The sequence below is a fragment of the Hyperoodon ampullatus genome (genome assembly GCF_949752795.1).
Source record: "Hyperoodon ampullatus genome assembly, chromosome: 10".
In the NCBI taxonomy this organism is placed as follows: domain Eukaryota; kingdom Metazoa; phylum Chordata; class Mammalia; order Artiodactyla; family Ziphiidae; genus Hyperoodon; species Hyperoodon ampullatus.
Window position 1 is genome coordinate 65,910,086 of NC_136923.1, and position 19,606 is coordinate 65,929,691.

Below are 19,606 nucleotides of genomic sequence, written 5' to 3' on the forward strand. Positions count from 1 at the left end.
CATCCTTTTCGACAAGGCAGGCCTGTGTCTGGTCTCTTAAGCTCTGGCCACACAGGCCTGGCCTGGCTTTTCTCTTAGCCTCAGACCCCTGAGCTGCAGTGAGCCTCAGCTCTTCCCCCAGAGGCTGAGCCAGGCCCAAGATCTGAGTTGGGATTAGAATTCACGTTGGGGAGGCACAGGCTGAGGCCAGCGTTGGGATTCCAGCCAGGAGAGGGGAGTGAGTAAGGGGTGGGCGGGGGTCATGGTCTAGCTTAGAATCAGCTCAGGGTTAATGTCAGGGTGGCTTCCAGGCAGGGTCTGTTTGGGGCTTAGGATTCCTGGGACAATTAGGTGTGCAGGCAGATGTGGGGATCCCTCCTGACTCTCCCTGCCCCCCTAGATCTTTGGCATTCTGAAGACCCCGTTCCGTGACAAGGGGGGTGAGGGCCCCCTGGTGCGGCTGGAGGAGCTGTCGGACCAGAAGAACGCCCCCTACCAGCACATGTTTCGCCTGTGCTACCGTGTGCTGCGCCATTCCCAGGAGGACTACCGCAAGAACCAGGTGGGCTGCCCGCCGCCCTGGACTGCTGCCCCTTCACCTGTTGGCCGGCTCACTCCCTCCCTCACTCCTGCTCTCATTCACTCAGCACGTATTCACCAAGGCGCACCCGTGGTGTGCCAAGCGCCATCTCAGGCCCCAAGGGTGATGATGCTGCAGGGAACCAAACCAGATAGTAGGGCCATCCTCACAGCACACAACCTGGCTCCATCCTTAGAGGGACCTCATGCTGGGTTTAATGCTCCACTGTGGCTGTCTTGAAATTCTTAATTTTTGAACAAGAGTCCTGCTATTTCTTTTTTTTTTTAATATTACCTCTAGTTTATTTATTTATTTATTGAAATATAGTTGATTTACAATGTTGTATGAATTTCTACTGTACAGCAAAGTGATTCAGTTATACATATATATACATTCTTTCTTTAATAGTCTTTTCCATTATGGTTTCTCATAGGATTTTTTTAAAAAATAAATTTATTTATTTATTTATTTTTGGCTGCATTAGGTCTTCGTTGCTGCACACAGGCTTTCTCTAGTTGCGGTGAGCGGGGGCTACTCTTCGTTGCAGTGCGCAGGCTTCTCATTGAGGTGGCTTCTCTTGTTGTGGAGCATGGGCTCTAGGCACGTGGGCGTCAGTAGTTGTGGCATGCGGGCTTAGTTGCTCCATGGCATGTGGGATCTTCCCGGACCAGGGCTCGAACCCGTGTCCCCTGCATTAGCAGGCGGGTTCTTAACCACTGTTCCACCAGGGCAGTCCTATCATAGGATATGGAATATAGTTCTCTGTGCTCTACAGTAGGACCTTGTTGTTTATGCATTCTATATATAAAAGCTTACATTTGCTAAGCCCAACCTCCCACTCCGTCCCTCCCCCAACCCCCTCCCCCTTGGCAACCACCAGTCTGTTCTCTATGTCTGTGAGTCTTTCTGTTTCATGGATAAGTTCATTTGTGTCATATTTTAGGTTCCACATATAAGTGATATCATATGGTATTTGTCTTTCTCTTTCTGGCTTACTTAGTATGATAATCTCTAGTTGCACCCATGTTGCTGCAAATGGCATTATTTCGTTCTTTTTTATGGTTAAGTAGTATTCCATTGCATATATATACGACATCTTCTTTATCCATTCATCTGTTGATGGACATTTAGGTTGTTTCCTTGTCTTGGCTATTGTAAATAGTGCTGCTGCGAACACAGGGGTGAACATATCTTTTTGAATTATAGTTTTGTCTGGATATAGTTTGTCTAGGAGTGGGATTGCTGGATCATATGGTAATTCTGTTTTTAGTTTTCTGAGGAACCTCCATACTGTTCTCCACAGTGGCTGCACCAACTTACATTCCCACCAACAGTGTAGGAGGGTTCCCTTTTCTCCACACCCTCTCCAGTGTTTGTTATTTTTAGACTTTTTAATGATGGCCATTCTGACTGGTGTGAAGTGGTACCTCGCAGTTTTGATTTGCATTTCTCTAATAATTAGTGATGTTGAGCATCTTTTCATATGCCTGTTGGCCATCTGTATTTCTTCTTTGGAGAAATGTCTGTTTAGGTGTTCTGCCCATTTTTTGATTGGGTTGTTGGTTTTTTTTGTTGTTGGGTTGTATGAGCTGTTCGTGTAGTTTGGAAATTAAGCCCTTGTCAGTCGCATCATTTGCAAATATTTTCTCCCATTCTGTAGGTTGTCTTTTCGTTTTGTTTATGGTTTCCTTTGCTGTGCAAAAGCTTTAAGTTTGATTAGGTCCCATTTGTTTATTTTTGTTTTTATTTCTTTTGCCTTGGGAGACTGACCTAAGAAAACATTGGTACGATTTATGTCAGAGAATGTTTTGCCTATGATCTCTTCCAGGAGTTTTATGGTGTCATGTCTTATATTTAAGTCTTTAAGCCATTTTGAGTTTATTTTTGTGTATGGTGAGAGGGTGTGTTCTAACTTTATTGGTTTACATGCATTGTCCAACTTTCCCAACACCACTTGCTGAAGAGACTTCTTTTTCCCATTGTACATTCTTGTCTCCTTTGTTGAAGAGTAATTGACTGTAGGTGTATGGGCTTATTTCTGGGAAGAGTCCTACTATTTCATTTTCACTGGGCCCCACCAATCATGTAGCTGGCCCTGCCAAACAGACAGGGTCCCTCCCTCATGGGGGTTTCACTCTGGTAGGGAGATGGATGGTGAGCTAAATAACGATATTACATAAAACTACCCTCTGCCCGGAGCTGGCATCCTCTTCTGGATCCCTTAGCTTCCTAGGGTCGGGGTCTCCTGCCGATGTCAGGTCCTTGTCTGGGGCCCTGGGAGCAGTGTTCTGGAGCAGAGCTGGGCTCCCTGTGACCCCCAGCCTGGCCGCCCCCCAGGAACACATCGCCAAGCAGTTCGGGATGATGCAGTCCCAGATTGGCTACGACATCCTGGCCGAAGACACCATCACGGCCCTGCTGCACAACAACCGCAAGCTTCTGGAGAAGCACATCACCAAGACGGAGGTGGAGACCTTCGTCAGCCTGGTGCGGAAGAACCGGGAACCCAGGTGGGCCCCCCTCCCCAACCATACCACCACCGCCCCCGCCTCCCACTGCTGCCCGGGGAAGAAAGCTGCTGGTGCTGCCTGTTAAATATTGAAATCCTTCTGCACTTGTTGATAAACTGCCACCTCTCTGAGGTCCTGGCCCCCCCAGCCCCTCCCTATGTCCCCTCCCATATTTGGCCCAACCTAGCAACAAGGGGGTTGACTCCTGGTAGAGCAGGAGGCCCCCAGACCCTTCTCCAGCAGCCAAGTCAATGCCTGCATTGGACCAGTTAAATATTTTGAATATCACTCCTTCCTTGTGTCTCCTTTCCTCTGACCCCCTGGACTCCCATGTAGCCCCAGGGTGATGACTGTGGGTCATCCCTCCCCAGGCAGCCGGGAGTCCCTATCCCTGTCTACAAGCTTTGAGAAGGTTGCAGGAGCAGCAAACTCCAAGTGCCAGGGAGCTGGTGTTGCCAGCTGGGGAAGGAGGAGGGTGGGCTTTGTCCCCACTGGGGGGCCACCTCTGAGTCCCTCACCCCACCCCTGCTGTCACCACTCCAGGTTCCTGGACTACCTCTCTGACCTGTGTGTGTCCAACCACATCGCCATCCCCGTCACCCAGGAGCTCATCTGCAAGTGTGTGCTGGACCCCAAGAACAGTGACATTCTCATCCAGACCGAGTGAGCCGGCTGCGCTGTCTCCTACCCGCAGCTCACGTTCCCCCCAGGGCTCCACCCTGCCCGGACCCCCCGCTGCCTTAGAGCTGGGGCCCTGTCTGGGTTCACACTAGAACCTGCAGGCTCTCTGCAGATACCCAGTACCTGCTGTGTGGCCAGCTCGGTGCCCGGCACTGTGTGGGGAAGGGGATGGGGGCACAGAGGAGAACAAGCCAAGGCTCCTGCCTTCCAGAAGCTCATGGTCTGTCTGGGGTCGCAAGCTGGAGGTGGGTCCCGCAGGGGAGGCAGCCTGACTGGCCCTCAGCCCAGCTCTGGGAGGGGAGGTCTGTGTGGCCAGGGGTGCTCGGGGAGGGCTCTGGGCCCCGCTCCCTGTGATGGGTTCCGTTGCTCTGCAGGCTTCGGCCCGTGAAGGAGATGGCGCAGTCCCTTGAGTACCTGAGCATCGAGTACTCAGAGGAGGAAGTGTGGCTCATGTGGACCGACAAGAACAACGAGCACCATGAGAAGAGCATCAGGCAGCTGGCCCAGGAGGCACGGGCCGGCAACGCCCATGATGAGAACGTGCTCAGCTACTACAGGTGCCTCATGGTCCTCCCATGGGGCCTCGCCAGGCCCTGCCCCGGGACGAGCCCCAGCAGCTTCGAGGGGGCTCCTGCCTCCGCCTTCACCAGGAAGGCTAAGTGACGGGTGACTGGGCGGCCCGAGGAGCACTGGGTGGCCTGAGGCCAGGCTCAGCACAGTGATGAGGCCTGAAAGAAACCCACACCTGTCTCCATACATATATATTTAAAAAATAAGAATACTAGATAACACTCATCAAAGGCTCACTGTCTCCTGGGCACTGGTCAAAACACTCACCCAATCACTCATTTCAGCCTCACGACAACCCTGTGAAATAGAGACTATCATTACTCGCATTATAAAGTTGGGGAGACAGGCACAGAGAGGTAAAGGAACTTGCCCAAGGTGACACAGCCGTAAGCAGGGAGCCACGATCCAAACCCAGGCTGTCTGGCCATGGAGCCTGGGGTAGGTAATGCAGGGCTCTGAGGAGGAGGCAGAGGGCATGACTCGGTGGAGAACAAAGCTTCCTACAGCCTTCATTTCTGTAGCTCTTCCACCCTGGTCTTGCACCCTCCCCTCCTCTGTCTCCCAGTCTTGCCCTCAACCCCCTGCCCGAGCGGGGTTCCTCTTACCGAGCTCTCCTCCCTTCCCCCTCCCAGCCTTTCTCCATGCCATCCCTCTTCCCATGAAGTCCTGTCCTGGCTGAGCCAGAAGCACCTTCCTCCTTAGCAAAGAGGGGAGGTTTGCCATTACTCCATCCCAGACTGTTTCTTCTGTCCACTTGGCTTGCTCAGAATTGTGTCCTGTTACGGTGGCTGGTGCGTGGTTTAACCTAAGTCCCTTTGCCACTTTCTCAAGTCCTCAGCAGGCCCAGGCCTGTGCCAGCAGCCCTTGCGAGCCCACCTGCCATGTCCTCACCGTCCTCCCTGCCCTGCAGGTACCAGCTGAAGCTCTTTGCCCGCATGTGCCTGGACCGGCAGTACCTGGCCATCGATGAGATCTCTCAGCAGCTGGGCGTTGACCTGATCTTCCTGTGCATGGCGGACGAGATGCTGCCCTTTGACCTGCGTGCCTCCTTCTGCCACCTGATGCTGCACGTGCACGTGGACCGTGACCCCCAGGAACTGGTCACGCCCGTCAAGTTCGCCCGCCTCTGGACTGAGATCCCCACGGCTATCACCATCAAGGAGTGAGCTGGGTGGAGGAGGATGGGCAGGGTTCGGCTGGAGGGGGAGGATCTCAGGGGACCCTCATGCCTCACCGCCTCCACCCCCAGCTATGATTCCAACCTCAACGCCTCCCGAGATGACAAGAAGAACAAGTTTGCTAGCACCATGGAGTTCGTGGAGGACTACCTCAACAACGTGGTCAGCGAGGCCGTGCCCTTTGCCAATGAGGAGAAGAACAAGCTCACCTTTGAGGTGGGCTGGGGCTCAGCAGCGCGCTGGCTTGCCCCCTCCTGGGTCTTGGTCACTCCCCAGGGTAGGGTGTGGGGTATACGACCTCACTTCCCTCAGTGCCCCCGCCACTGCAGGGAGACCTCATAGACTGCTGGGAGGGAGGCTTCTCTCCTGATGCCCCGGAGAGGGCTGCCTCCCCCTCGTCCACTCACCACATCAGCCCAGGGCTGGGTCACGGGTCCCTGGCAGGAGCCACTCGCCACTTCTTGCGTTTCTGCCCTGTCCTCCCCACAGTTGCCTCCTCTGCAGGCCTCTCTTCCCCGGTAACCCTCTTGGGTCAGGCTGCCCTTGTCTGGGACCCTTGGTTCTGTGTCCATGCAGCCCTGACATCCTAGAGCCTTTCCTGAGGAATCTGTCCCTCATTATTCTCCCTGGGCTGGCCCCACCCCCACAAGACCACGCCCTTTATGAGGCCCCACCCACCACACTTTGGCCCCACCCACACTCACCTCGGCCCCACCCCTTCTCCGCAGGTGGTCAGCCTGGCGCACAACCTCATCTACTTTGGCTTCTACAGCTTCAGCGAGCTGCTGCGGCTCACACGCACTCTGCTGGGCATCATCGACTGCGTGCAGGGCCCCCCGGCCATGCTGCAAGTCTATGAGGACCCAGGCGGTGAGGCTTTGCTCCGCCGGGCCATCTGCTACCCACCCTAGCGTTTCTCAGTCTCCTCTTACCTTTCCCATCGACCCTCCTGTGCATCCTGCCTCCTGGCTCTTCTGCCAGTGAGTGTCTTAGGTCCCAGTCTCCTCCAGCCTTGGCTGGACCAGAGAGGCCCCCTGCCCGGGCACTGTGGAGACCCTGGAGTCTGGGCGAGTTGCCTTCCTACATAGCCTGGTCTTGAGGGAGATAATGAGGCCCTGCGGGGGAGCACCCAGTCAGATGGGGGGACACACCCTGCTAGCAAGAGGAAACAGCCCAGCTGTCAGGGACACCCACTGGTGGCATAAACTCATCCAAACAAAAAGTGCACGGAGGCTGACCCCTGGCCTTTAGTGCTCTCCACACAGTGTCGCCTGAGTCCCCCGTGCTCTGTAGCAGCTCTCGTGATTTCCCACAAGAGAATTCTCACTGATCTCCCCACACAGTTCACCTTTGCCCTGGCCCTCCCTTCTTTTCCCAGCTTTGGCTGAAAACTCACCTCCCCCAGGAAGTCTTCCTGGGGTGGAGGAAGCCCTGCCCCTTCCTTAGGGTGGCTTTGCCCTGCAGCTGAGAGAGACAGCGTCAGGCCAGGTGCCCCTGCTGTGTGTCCTCTGTGACCCGCTCCTGCTCCCCGCTCTGCAGGCAAGAATGTGCGGCGGTCCATCCAGGGCGTGGGGCACATTATGTCCACCATGGTGCTGAACCGCAAGCAGTCTGTCTTTGGCACCCCCAGCCTGCCTCCCGGTGCTGGTGCCCCTGAGCCGCTGGACAGAAGCAAGTTTGAGGAGAATGAGGACATTGTGGTGATGGAGACCAAACTGAAGATCCTGGAAATCTTGCAGGTGGCTGGGCCAGGAGCGTGGCGGGAGGTGTTAGGAACAGGGCAGGAGAACGGAGGGCAGGTATGGGGAGGTTGGTGAGGTGAACCCCCCTCAGATCATAGTATCTAGTGCTGGGAGGCTCCACAATGAGCCATCTAGCCCAGTGGGTAGCCCAGTGGGTCTCAAAGTGTGGTCCTCCGACCAGCAGCATCAGCCTCACCTGGGAACTTAGAAATGCAGGTTCTTGGGCCCCACCTGGGACTTATGGATCAGAGACACTGGAGGTGGGACCTGTTGTCTGTGCGGTAACAAGCCCTCCTAGTGGTTCTGGCGTGCGCTGTGCCCTCATTGTACAGATGAGGGAAGGGAAAGTGGGGAGGGGACTTTTCTGCAGTCACACAGGTTTTGAAGCAGAGCTAGAGATTTGAGAGCTTGTTTCCTGGTGGGCTGGACACAGTCATCCTTCTTCTGGGTGTCTTCTGGGTCTGAGGTGCCTCAGCAGCACTTGGGGAAGGGGCTTTATAGGGTCCTGAGAAGGGATAAGGACCCTTTGCTTTTGCTGTGCTTCCACCAGAGGATGGGAAGGGTAATGCAGTGATGTCCCTGGGGATCCAGTCTGGGCCGGGTCTGTTTAGGGGAGTCAGAAGAGGGGACTTCTAACTCATTCTGGGCGCTGGGGGCTTCCAGATCTGAGTCCTGGGTGTGGCCAGAGGCTCTGTGCCCCATGATGACAGAGGATAGAGGCCAGTCAAGGGTGTCTGCAAACCCTGTGTCCTCACCCCCAGCCCCACCTCTCCTGCTCCCCCGTAGTCCTTGGTTCCCTCCTACGCCCAGGAACCCCAGGGTCTGTTTGGCAGAGCAGGATAGGAGGACAAGAGTCGGCCTTTGGACCTGGGGAGCTGCCTTCCCATCCCTGTCAGCGTCCAGCCTGGGAAAGAGGGACTGAGTGGGCTGTGAGTCGGGGGTCTCTGCCTCATTCTGAGAGGAGGTACCATCCACCATCACTGAGGCAGGAGCTGGGGAGAGGGCGCCCTGGACCTCCCTGGGAAGAGGAGTTATTTTTATTGAAGTATAGTTGATTTACAACATTGTGTCCGATTTCTGCTGTATAGCAAGTGATTCAGTTATACATATATACACATTCTTTTAAAATATTCTTTTCTATTATGGTTTTTCACAGGGTACTGAATACAGTTCCCTGTGCTAAACAGTAGGACCTTGTTGTTTATCCATCCTGTATATAATAGTTTATGTCTGCTCATCCCAAACTCCCAATCCTTCCCTCCCGCACACCCCCGTTTCCCTTGGCAACCACGAGTCTGTTCTCTGTGTCTGTGAGTGTGCTTCTGTTTTGTAGGTAGGTTTATTTGTATTGTATTTTAGATTCCACATGTAAGTAATATTGTATGGTATTTGTCTTCCTCTGTTTGACTTAACTTCACTTAGTATGATAATCTCCTGGTCCATCCATGTTGCTGCAAATGGCATTATTTCGTTCTTTTTAATGGCTGGCTTATATTCCATCGTGTATATGTACCACATCTTCATTATCCATTCCTCTGTCAATGGCCATTTAGGTTGTTTCCATGTCTTGGCTGTTGTGAATAGTACTGCTATGAACATAGGGGTACAGGTATCTTTTTGAACTATATTTTTGTCCAGATAATATGCCAGGAGTGGGATTGCTGGATCATACGGCAGCTCCATTTTTAGTTTTCTGAGGAACCGCCATACTGCTCTCCACGGTGGCTGCACCAGCATGCCTTCCCTGGGGAGAGGAGTCTTGATGTTGTTGTTTGTGTTGTCCCATAGGGTCCTGAACAGCCATGCTGAGCCTCCTGAGTGCTGGAACTCAGTCGGGGTGGCCCCTCACTCTTCCTAGAGCGAGATTGGCCTCCTGACCTCAGACCGGTCCTCACCCCATCCTCTCCTCCTTCTCCAGTTCATCCTCAACGTCCGCCTGGATTACCGCATCTCATACCTGCTGTCCGTCTTCAAGAAGGAGTTTGTGGAGGTGTTTCCCATGCAGGACAACGGGGCTGATGGCACAGCCCCGGCCTTTGACTCCGCCAGTGAGCCCCCACCCCTCCCTTCACCCTGACTTCATGCCGAGGCTGTGTGACTCGCCCAGGTGTACACAGCAGTGGGCTGCGGCCTGGGGTCACTTCGGGCCAGCTCCCCAGCCCTGCCCCTGTTTCCCAGTCTGCAAGGGCCTTTCCTCTCCATTGTCTCATTTAATTGCCCCAATGAGGGCACGGGGCAGGGGTCATCCCCTCTATTTCCTAAATGGGGAAACTGAGGCCCACGGGGGGGCAGGGACTTGCCCAAGGCCACAGTTGGTCAGAGGCTGAGCCGGACCAGCACCCCCAGCCCAGAACTCTGCTCGCCCCAGCAGGGCAGGGTGGCTGCTCTGGTCCCTGCCCTGGTTGGTTCCACCTCTGCCACCAGAAGAGGCAGGCAGAGGGGCTGCCAACCAGCCAGTGTGGGGAGGGGGTGGTTTGGGCGTCTCCCTGCCCCCTCTCCCCAGTGCTCCCCATCTTTCCTGGACATGGACCAGCCACTTGCCTTCATCTGCGCCCTCTTGCTCCCCACAGCTGCCAACATGAACCTGGACCGCATCGGGGAGCAGGCGGAGGCCATGTTTGGAGTGGGGTGAGGCCAGGGTTGAGGCTGGGGGTTGTGGATGGGGTTGGGTGGGTGATGCCGACACAGGCTTGAGACCCCTCCCCCCTCGGTTAATCCTCCTGCAGACGCTTACCAGGCTCTGGGGTGGGGTGCCCCGGCTTTGCGCTCTGACCCTCCCTTACCTGCCCAGGCCCAGTGATATCGGGACCACTTGGGCCCCACTGTCATCCTGGTCATCCCCCTGCCTCCCCTCAGGGAAGTTGTGCCTTTGTGTGTCAGGACTTGGGCCAGGTAGCTGGAGGGATGTCCCTGTGTCCCACAGCAGGGACGGTAGCCTGCTCTTCAGAGGGCTGGAGCAGGGTGGGGAGGGTCACCCCAGGAGCTGGGGGCTCTTAACTATTTCTGTGCCATGCCTTTGGCATCTGGTGAAGGCTTTGGCTCCCTTCTCAGCATGGCGTTTTTATTTTTTATTTTTTTTTTATTTTTGGCTGCGCCGTGCGGGATCCTAATTTTCCGACCAGGGATTGAACCCGGGCCCACGGCAGTGAAAGTGCCGAGTCCTAACCACTGGACTACCAGGGAATTCCCAGAATGGCGTTTTTAAATTCATAAAATAGTGCACACAAAATTATAAAGGAAACCAATGGCACTGAGATGCAGTTATCAAAATACTGGAGAAAAGGGCTTCCCTGGTGGCGCAGTGGTTGAGAGTCCGCCTGCCGATGCAGGGGACACGGGTTCGTGCCCCGGTCTGGGAAGATCCCACATGCCGCGGAGCGGCTGGGCCCGTGAGCCATGGCCGCTGGGCCTGTGCGTCCGGAGCCTGTGCTCCACAACGGGAGAGGCCACAACAGTGAGAGGCCCACATAACGCAAAAAAAAAAAATACTGGAGAAAAAAAATTTGAAGTGACAGTTATATATGTGTGCCTCTCTATTAGCACATTAAATAACAATCTGTGCCTGGGGTGTAATTAGTACCACTACTTTGAAGTCGTGATGACTGTAAACAATATTTTGCAATTTCTATAGCAACTCTTAGGTGATGGGAAAACATCTGTGATTTTTTAATTGGTGACAAAGTCACAGATACCGCTAATTTTTTCTCACTGAAGGAAACTACATTTTGGTGAGAAGTTGGTGAAAAGAAAGATGGAGGTTTCCCCCCACCTCTGTTCACAGCTCCAGCCTCTAGCCACGAATCCCTTGGGGGTGTCTGTGGGTCCCCTGTGAAGAGTCCTTGCCTCAGCTGCTTAATCGAGGGGTGTTGTGTGGGACCTCAGGGGACACAGGGATCCCTGGGGTGCTTAGGTTGGCAGCTGTTTGCAAAGTGAGGAGGAAATATCAATATTTTTAGCCAGCGTGACATGAGGCACCACGGCTACCTAATGGGTGGCAGGGAGCCTGCTTGACCCCTGGGTCCCAGGAAGGCGCCGGCCATGCCCCCCATCACCCTCCCCCCCCCACACAGGAGGACGAGCAGCATGCTGGAGGTGGACGACGAGGGTGGCCGCATGCTCCTGCGCGTGCTCATCCACCTCACCATGCATGACTACGCGCCCCTGGTCTCGGGGGCCCTGCAGCTGCTCTTCAAGCACTTCAGCCAGCGCCAGGAGGCCATGCACACCTTCGAGCAGGTGCTGGCTCCCCTGCCAGAGCGCCCGGCCCTTGGGGAGTGGGAGGAAGGCTCGAGGGGGCTTCTCGGGAGCCAGCAGGCACCGAGCAGGCGGGCCACAGACTGGACGCTAGCGGGGGATGCCAGGACGGAGCAGCTCACAGCCCAGGGGCAGCTCGAGATGCCTCCCAGGGGTGTTTGGCCTTGCCGAGCTCCTTAAAGGGGGAGCTACGTCTTGGCCACCTCAATCTCCTCTCAGCTTGGCTCCAGGCCTGTCGTGTCTTATGAGGTGGACAGCACTTTACAGATTGCACACTCTATCACGTGCACCTTTGCTAATAAGTGCTTTGCATCATGCCTAGTGCGCACTCAGCCTTCACCAAGGGGACTGGCTTTGTCACTGTGATGTCATGTGGTCTCGACCGCTCCCTGTGAGAGGGGAGTGGTATTTAATGAGTGAGCGCCGTGTACCAGGCACTGAGCACTGGGCTTGCATTCATGGAATTCTCCAAGCAGCCCCGACAGTGTGGTTTCTACTCTCATTCCTGTTTTACAGGTGGGAGAAATTGAGGCCCAGGGGGCTTTAGCTTTCTTCCCTTACCCACTGACCCAGAGCGGGTAAGGTGGGATCGGAGTCAGGGTTCAGTTCCCAGCATTCAGTGATGTCAGTATGCCTTGCCCTGCCCTGTTCAGGTTTTGCGTGAACAACTGACAGGCCACAGCAGCACGTGACACGAGTCCGTGAATAACTGAAGCCAGATGATGACGCAGCTCATGACCGGGGGTTCAGGGAAGCCTGTGACCATCAGGGAAGGCTTCCTGGAAGCAGTGGACTTAGAACAGAGCCATAAACTCTGAGTAGGATCTGGCTCGGTGGAGAGGAGCAGTTGTAGAGTGGAGATGCCAGGAGCAGAGAGGCTGGGCTAGCGCAGCGCCGGGAGTCTCTATGAGGCAGTGGACCTGGGGATGCTCTCTCACCAGGCACGCCTGTCCTTGACCTTCAGGTGCAGCTGCTGATCTCAGCCCAGGACGTGGAGAACTACAAGGTGATCAAGTCGGAGCTGGACCGGCTGCGGACCATGGTGGAGAAGTCGGAGCTGTGGGTGGACAAGAAGGGCAGCGGCAAGGGCGAGGAGGTGGAGGCAGGCGCCGCCAAAGACAAGAAGGAGGTGCGCAGGGTGCGGGAGGGGGGCAGGGCCCCCGCGAGGGCTGGGCCCGGCTGACCCCGCTCCCTCTGCCCCCAGCGGCCCGCGGACGAGGAGGGCTTTCTGCACCTGCCTGGGGAGAAGAGCAGTGAGAACTACCAGATCGTCAAGGGCGTGAGTGGCCGGGTCCTCGGGCGTGGGTCTGCGGGCCGGCCTCTTCCGCCTCCGCTCCCCGCCGCCTTGGAAGATATCCTCCAGCTTTCCTTGAGTGTTGAAAATGACTCTGCCAAGGTCCAGATGGAATTATTTTAAAGCTGGAGGAACTTAATGAAATTCCATTTCACAGTCATGTTGTTCTGTTGGCTTTGATGGGTGGAATCGGGCTGTTAGTTCTTTCCTGCCTTGCTGCAGGGATCTGATTCAGCGGCCGTGGCCTCCTTCCCTCTTCCTGTCCCCGGTGTGAGCTGGGGCTCGGCTGTGGTCGGCTGAGGGGTGGGTCGGGCAGAGGGGAAGCTTGAGGAAGTGGGAAGGGGCCCTGGGCTCAGCCTCCCCTCCCCCAGATCCTGGAGCGGCTGAACAAGATGTGTGGCGTCGGGGAGCAGATGAGGAAGAAACAGCAGCGGCTGCTCAAGAACATGGACGCCCACAAGGTCATGCTGGACCTGCTGCAGATCCCCTATGACAAGGTGACACCGACTTCGGACCTCTGACTCCCCAGGGCAGCTTCACCCTGAGCCCTGACCCAACCCAAACCACACACTAACCCCTGATGCTGACCTAACCCGGCCTCACCCTGACCTTTTACCTTGGCCTGCCCCACATTCCTTGACCCCTGAATCCAATCTTAGTGTCATCTTGACCTTTGACCTTCCACCCCTCATCCTGATCCACTTTGACCTTGAATTGGCTCCAGTCTCACCCTGATTCTTGACTCTGACCCCAGCTTCTGTTTCCCTCTCTGGTCTAATCCTCATACTCTCAGCATCATTTTAACCTTTGACCCTCAACTTCCTTACCCTGACCTATGTTAACCCTAATCTGACTCCAGTCTCTCCTTGGCCCATGACTTGGATTCTATACCCTAGCCTCACCCTGACCTCTTACCCTGACTGTCCCCAAGCCCACCCTGGCCCGTAACTCCAGACATAGCCTCATCTCAACCATGGACCCCTCCCCTTGACTGATCTTGATATTTCTCCAGCTTCACCCCACTCTTGACTCTGACACCCCCTCGGTGTTCACCTGACCCTGACCCGTTAGCTTTGCTCCCCGACTCCGGCCTCATCTCAGCCTCTGACCCTCAGTCCCTCACACGTTTCCATATCCTGACCCACCTTGAACCTGGCCACCTTGGGGTCCCAATCTTGAGCCCTGACCCACCCCCACACCCATCTGCGCTCTGGCCCCAGACCCAGCCTGGCCTTCACACTGTGGCGGCCCCGGCACCCTCTCCCCTCCTGTCTGCGTCCAGGGCGATGCCAAGATGATGGAGATCCTGCGCTACACACACCAGTTCCTGCAGAAGTTCTGCGCTGGGAACACCGGCAACCAGGCACTGCTGCACAAGCACCTGCACCTCTTCCTCACGCCAGGGGTGAGGGCGCGGGGCCCGGGACTCCAGGGCAGGGCTGGGCTGCGCGATCCCCCTCTCTGACGGATGCCCTGCCCGCCTGCAGCTGCTGGAGGCGGAGACCATGCAGCACATCTTCCTGAACAACTATCAGCTGTGCTCCGAGATCGGCGAGCCCGTGTTGCAGCACTTCGTGCACCTGCTGGCCACCCACGGGCGCCACGTGCAGTACCTGGACTTCCTGCACACCGTCATCAAGGCCGAGGGCAAGTACGTCAAGAAGTGCCAGGACATGATCATGACAGAGGTGAGGGCGGCCGAGGGGTGCTCGGGGAGCTCGGGCAGCGGGCAGGCAGGACCCAGACTTGGAGGAGTCAGACAGTGGGTCATAGAGGGGCCCTGGGGTGCTGGGCTGTGGAGGGGCCTTGGGGGAGAACTGAGGACACAGAGGCTGGTCTAGCAGAACTGGGGCTGCGGCCTAACAGGACTCAAGCAAGGCCCAGGAGAAATTAGGCGCCTTGTAGAACTCAGATAACGGGCCTGAGAGAACTCAAACACTCATTCCTTCATTTATCATTTATTGTCATTTATTTACAAATCATGAGGCACCTGCTATGTGCCAAGGACCATGTATCCCTGGGGGAAATCAGTCAAATGAAAGCTCCGAGGGCAGTGTGCCCAGGGGGACAGGGATCACAGCTTTTGTGCTCATTGCTAGGGCCCCAGGGTCTGGCACATAGTAGGTACTCAGTAAACAAGTGGAGGGGTGAAGGGCTGAATCTAAATCTGGAACAGACATGCTCTCTGCTCTGGAGCATCTCAGAGTGGGAAGGAGCAGGGAGAGAAAAGAGCAAACACTCAAGTGAGACGAGGGACTTATCAATGAGACGTCGTGTCTGGACGTGCTGTGCAGTGTCAATTATTAATTGCTATTATTATATTACCGTGACTAACCTAATCGTCGACACCAGAGGGATGCAGTATATGCTCCTCGAGGGTTTAAATTACAGCTATGGGAGCACAGGGGAGAGAGAGGGTAAGCCGGGAGAGGGTGGGATTACAAAGGACTTCCTGGAGGAGGCGCCTCTGAGACAAGCCCAAGTGGGATTTCTTTCCTTAGAGGAGGGGGGACTTCCTGAGTCTGGGGTTCGGTGTCCTAGCTAACAGCAGAGGGCCTGAGACATCAGCCTGGGGCCCCAAGGGCCAGGGAACCCCAGAAACTCAAGCAGGGGAGGGTTTTCCTGAGTGTCGGGTGAGGGCTGGAGTCAGAGTCCCAGAGTCCCAGTCTCTCCCTGGGAAGCACAGGAGAGGGCTGGGGCCCCGAGCCTGCTGGACTGAGGGGGTCTGATGTGCCCCCTTCCCACCCACAGCTGACCAATGCAGGTGACGATGTGGTCGTGTTCTACAACGACAAGGCCTCGCTGGCCCACCTGCTGGACATGATGAAGACTGCCCGGCATGGCGTGGAGGACCACAGCCCCCTCATGTACCACATTTCCCTGGTGGACCTGCTGGCCGCCTGCGCCGAGGGCAAGAACGTCTACACCGAGATCAAGTGCACGTCCCTGCTGCCCCTGGAGGATGTGGTGTCTGTGGTGACGCACGAGGACTGCATCACCGAGGTGGGGTCTGTGTGCACATGGGGATCCCGGGGGCTGGGGGAGGGTGTGGGGGTGGGGAGCCAGCCCCTCAGCCCTGCTGGGTGGGGCAGGGGGAGGGAGGGAGGGAAAGTGGGGGAAGTGGACAGGGCTTGGGAGGTGGGGAGGTGGTGGGGACTCGGGCAGAGGAGCAAAGGGAGGGTCGGGAGGAATCAGGGAAGCGCAGAGAGGGAGACCCGGCTCGTGCCCTGACCTCCCGGCCCCGCCTGCCCAGGTGAAAATGGCCTACGTGAACTTTGTGAACCACTGCTACGTGGACACAGAGGTGGAGATGAAGGAGATCTATACCAGCAACCACATCTGGACGCTTTTTGAGAACTTCACCCTGGACATGGCTCGGGTCCGTGCCTGTCGGGGTGTGGGCTGGCAGGCAGACCATGGCGGGGGGTGCAGCGGCCTTCCAGGGGGTGGGAGTGGAGGGGCCCCCAGGCATCAGTCTCTCCTACCCCAGGTCTGCAGTAAGCGTGAGAAGCGCCTGTCTGACCCCACCCTGGAGAAGTATGTGCTGACCGTCGTGCTGGACACAATCAACGCCTTCTTCAGCTCCCCGTTCTCTGAGAATAGCACCTCCCTGCAGGTGAGCTCCAGCTGCTGGCGGCTTCTATGTGGGCGGGGTGGGGGGGCGGGAGTCAGAATATATAGATTCATATTTGCTTGTAGCTTATAAAGATACAGCAGAAGAATATAAACGTGTATTAGTTATCAATGCTGTGTAGCAAATTATCCCCAAATATAGCAGTTTAAAACCACAAACGTTTATTATCTCACGGTTTCCGTGGGTTGGGAATTACAGGGGAAATTACCATAGAACAGGAATTCCTAAATTCACTTGGTATGATGGGTCCCAGGGTGGCCGGGGACACCTGGCAGCCCTTATGCACTGAAGACAGAGTGTGGCAATTACTGCAGTGGATGGCAGAGCCGAAGCAGGAGAATCTGATGCACAGAGTCATCAGTGTTGGCTAGTTGGTCGTGGTGTCCCCAGAACTGAAAGAGGTAGACAGTCTTCTTAAAGCCTTTCTTATCTGTAGAGGCAGAAGAGCTCTAGGCTGTGAACAGGTGTTGGACTTGAATCCCTGAGAGTCACAGCCCCTGAATCCCCAAATTCCCAGACTCGAGCCAGGTCACAGCTCAGAGCCCCTTGAAAGGAAGAGACCCAGGTTCCCTTGAGGAAGGACCCTGCTACACCACCTAATTCATAAAGAAACACTGGAAGGCCACACAAGTAACCAATCAAAGGGCTGCCTATAGGTAGAGGGACTGAGGGTGGAGCGGGGATAGTGCTTCTGAGCGAAAAAACACTGGGTCCCACCCTCCCAGCCAGGATGGGCTTGTTTTGACACATATGTGTTTGGACCCTGGGACCCCTTTGGGACTCCGGTGATGTGTATCAGCTTTCCCCACCTCTCATTAGCCACAGGGTAGAGCATGGGAGAATGGGGGTGACGGGGTCAAGACTTCTTTTTTTTTTTAAGATTTTATTTATTTATTATTAATTTATTTATTTATTTATTTTTTGGCTGTGTTCGGTCTTAGTTGCGGCACTCAGGATCTTCTTTGAGGCGTGTGGGATTTTTCGTGGTGGCGCGCGGGCTTCTCTCTAGTTGTAGAGTGCAGGTTTTCCCTTCTCTAGTTGTGGCGCGCAGGTTCCAGAGCACGTGGGCCCTGTAGTTTGTGGCACGCAGTCTCTCTAGTTGAGGCACACGAGCTCAGTAGTTGTGGCGCGCGGGCTTAGTTGCCCTGAAGCACGTGGGATCTTAGTTCCCTGACCAGGGATCGAACCTGAGTCCCCTGCATTGTAAGGCAGATTCTTTACCACTGGACCACCAGGGAAGTCCCAAGACTTCTACGCCGGCCTCACTGTTGTGGCCTCTCCCGTTGTGGAGCACAGGCTCCGGACGCGCAGGCTCAGCGGCCATGGCTCACGGGCCCAGCCGCTCCGTGGCATGTGGGATCTTCCTGGACAGGGGCACGAACCCGTGTCCCCTGCATCGGCAGGCAGACTCTCAACCACTGCACCACCAGGGAAGCCCCCAAGACTTCTTGAAGTATTCTTTCTTATAACCTTTTGGTTTTTGAACCATGTAAATATATCCCCTTTCCACAATATTAATTTATTTGAAATTTTTTTAAAGGAAGAAAAGGGTCAGCAATAGGGTTATAAGCCCCAGGCTTGGACCTCGGGGAGTTCTCACAGGGCTGCCATGTATAGTTGCGCAGGTTGTGCACTGCTGAGAGGAAAGGGGGTGCCTTTTTCCAACGGGCACAAAAGCCCATGGTAGCTGTTGGAGGCCTTATCCCTCTGCCCACGCCCAGACTCAGTAGGCTCTGCTCACCGGCCTGGGGCCGCCCAGGGTGGAGTGTGGGCTGGGCTGTGGCAGCAGGCACGTTGCCTCTTGCAGACACACCAGACGATCGTGGTGCAGCTGCTGCAGTCCACCACACGGCTGCTTGAGTGTCCGTGGCTGCAGCAGCAGCACAAGGGTTCCGTGGAGGCCTGCATCCGGACCCTCGCCATGGTGGGTGAGTGTGCCGGGGCGCTGGCCAGCCCCTCTCCTCCCCTTCTCTCTCCTCCCCTCCCCTTCTCTCTCCTCCCTCGGGATGCCCGCCCTCACAGTAAACACCTTATCCCGAAGCTCGCCCATCAGCTGCTCCTAGGTGGTGCTCAGTAAGTCCTTCTTGGTGTCTCACTGGCGTCTTGGCAATTGAGAAAAGGCTGTTTTCTCCTCTGAGGCAGTTTCCCGGAGGAGAGTGCTGGGTGACCTCCCCCGAGCAGAGTTTCTTGGGCTTACAAATGGTCTCAGGCAGGAGGAAGGCAGTAGATTGTTAGGGAGAGTTAGGGAAGGGGAGAGTTAGGGAAGGGGAGAGTGGAGGGGGCAGGGGTCAGAGTGGAGCCAGGGTGGAAACGAAGAGGCAAAAGTTCCCTCTTCTTACCCTAAAAAGGGAAGAGGGCACCTCATTTCAAGTGGGGGCCGGGGTGGGGGCCCCTGCACCCCAGGCCCTGTCCCCCAGTGCGACAGACGCGGAGCCTGGCCCCTCTGGCTGAGCCCTCACCCCCCACCAGCGCCCCGTCCGCTCTCCCCTCAGCCAAGGGCCGGGCCATCTTGCTGCCCATGGACCTGGATGCCCACATCAGCTCGCTGCTCAGCAGTGGTGCCAGCTGTGCAGCTGCCGCCCAGCGGAACGTCTCCAACTACAAGACGGCCCCACGGGCCTTCCCCCGTGTCACACCCACCCCCAACCAGTGGGACTACAAGAACATCATCGAGAAGCTGCAGGTGGGTGTGGGGCTGGGGAGTGGCCCTCCCTGTGCTGCCCACGCTCTCTGGGAAGGGGCTGGTCAGCTTGTCCACTCCTGGGGGCTGCTAGGGGCAGGGGACTGAGGGGCACCATTCCAGGGCTGGTGCTCGTGAAGGGGGCCGGTACACCCCTCGCTCCCAACAGCACCTTCGTGTTTAGAGAACACACTCTGTCCACTGTCTCACTGGCCTCTAGAGGGGGTATGGTGAATTACTATCCCCATGTGGCAGAAAATCGAGGCCCAGAGGGGGCAAAGGGTTTGCCCAAGGTCACACAGAGCTAGAGAAGGGGCTGGGAGGGAAGCCAGGGTATGCCCAGGGGCTCTGAGCAGACAGACATCATGCTCTGTCCTGGGTGGCTCCGTGGGCCCAGGGCCCCTCAGACAGGCACAGGCCAATCCGTGGGGCGCTTTGGCGTTGGGGTGGGGGGAACGGCAGTCACGCCCTGGTCATCCCTTGGGCCTGGGTGGCCTGCACCTC

The 19,606-nt window shown here is 56.1% G+C and overlaps 1 protein-coding gene across 1 annotated transcript in view; it reads left to right on the plus strand.

Moving 5' to 3' along the window:
- Positions 1–19,606, plus strand: part of ITPR3 (inositol 1,4,5-trisphosphate receptor type 3) — a gene marked incomplete at both ends in the record, with an annotated part of 67,110 nt that overhangs the window by 35,118 nt on the left and 12,386 nt on the right. Inside the window, 21 exons of the mRNA XM_079712515.1 lie at positions 380–541; positions 2,897–3,069; positions 3,613–3,732; positions 4,125–4,307; positions 5,231–5,482; positions 5,570–5,714; positions 6,227–6,368; positions 7,038–7,237; positions 9,159–9,288; positions 9,811–9,868; positions 11,311–11,476; positions 12,459–12,623; positions 12,699–12,773; positions 13,160–13,285; positions 14,071–14,193; positions 14,276–14,476; positions 15,540–15,791; positions 16,042–16,167; positions 16,279–16,404; positions 18,230–18,350; positions 18,915–19,105. Coding sequence (XP_079568641.1) covers positions 380–541; positions 2,897–3,069; positions 3,613–3,732; positions 4,125–4,307; positions 5,231–5,482; positions 5,570–5,714; positions 6,227–6,368; positions 7,038–7,237; positions 9,159–9,288; positions 9,811–9,868; positions 11,311–11,476; positions 12,459–12,623; positions 12,699–12,773; positions 13,160–13,285; positions 14,071–14,193; positions 14,276–14,476; positions 15,540–15,791; positions 16,042–16,167; positions 16,279–16,404; positions 18,230–18,350; positions 18,915–19,105 — 3,237 coding nt within the window. The remainder of the gene's footprint in view (positions 1–379; positions 542–2,896; positions 3,070–3,612; positions 3,733–4,124; positions 4,308–5,230; positions 5,483–5,569; positions 5,715–6,226; positions 6,369–7,037; positions 7,238–9,158; positions 9,289–9,810; positions 9,869–11,310; positions 11,477–12,458; positions 12,624–12,698; positions 12,774–13,159; positions 13,286–14,070; positions 14,194–14,275; positions 14,477–15,539; positions 15,792–16,041; positions 16,168–16,278; positions 16,405–18,229; positions 18,351–18,914; positions 19,106–19,606) is intronic.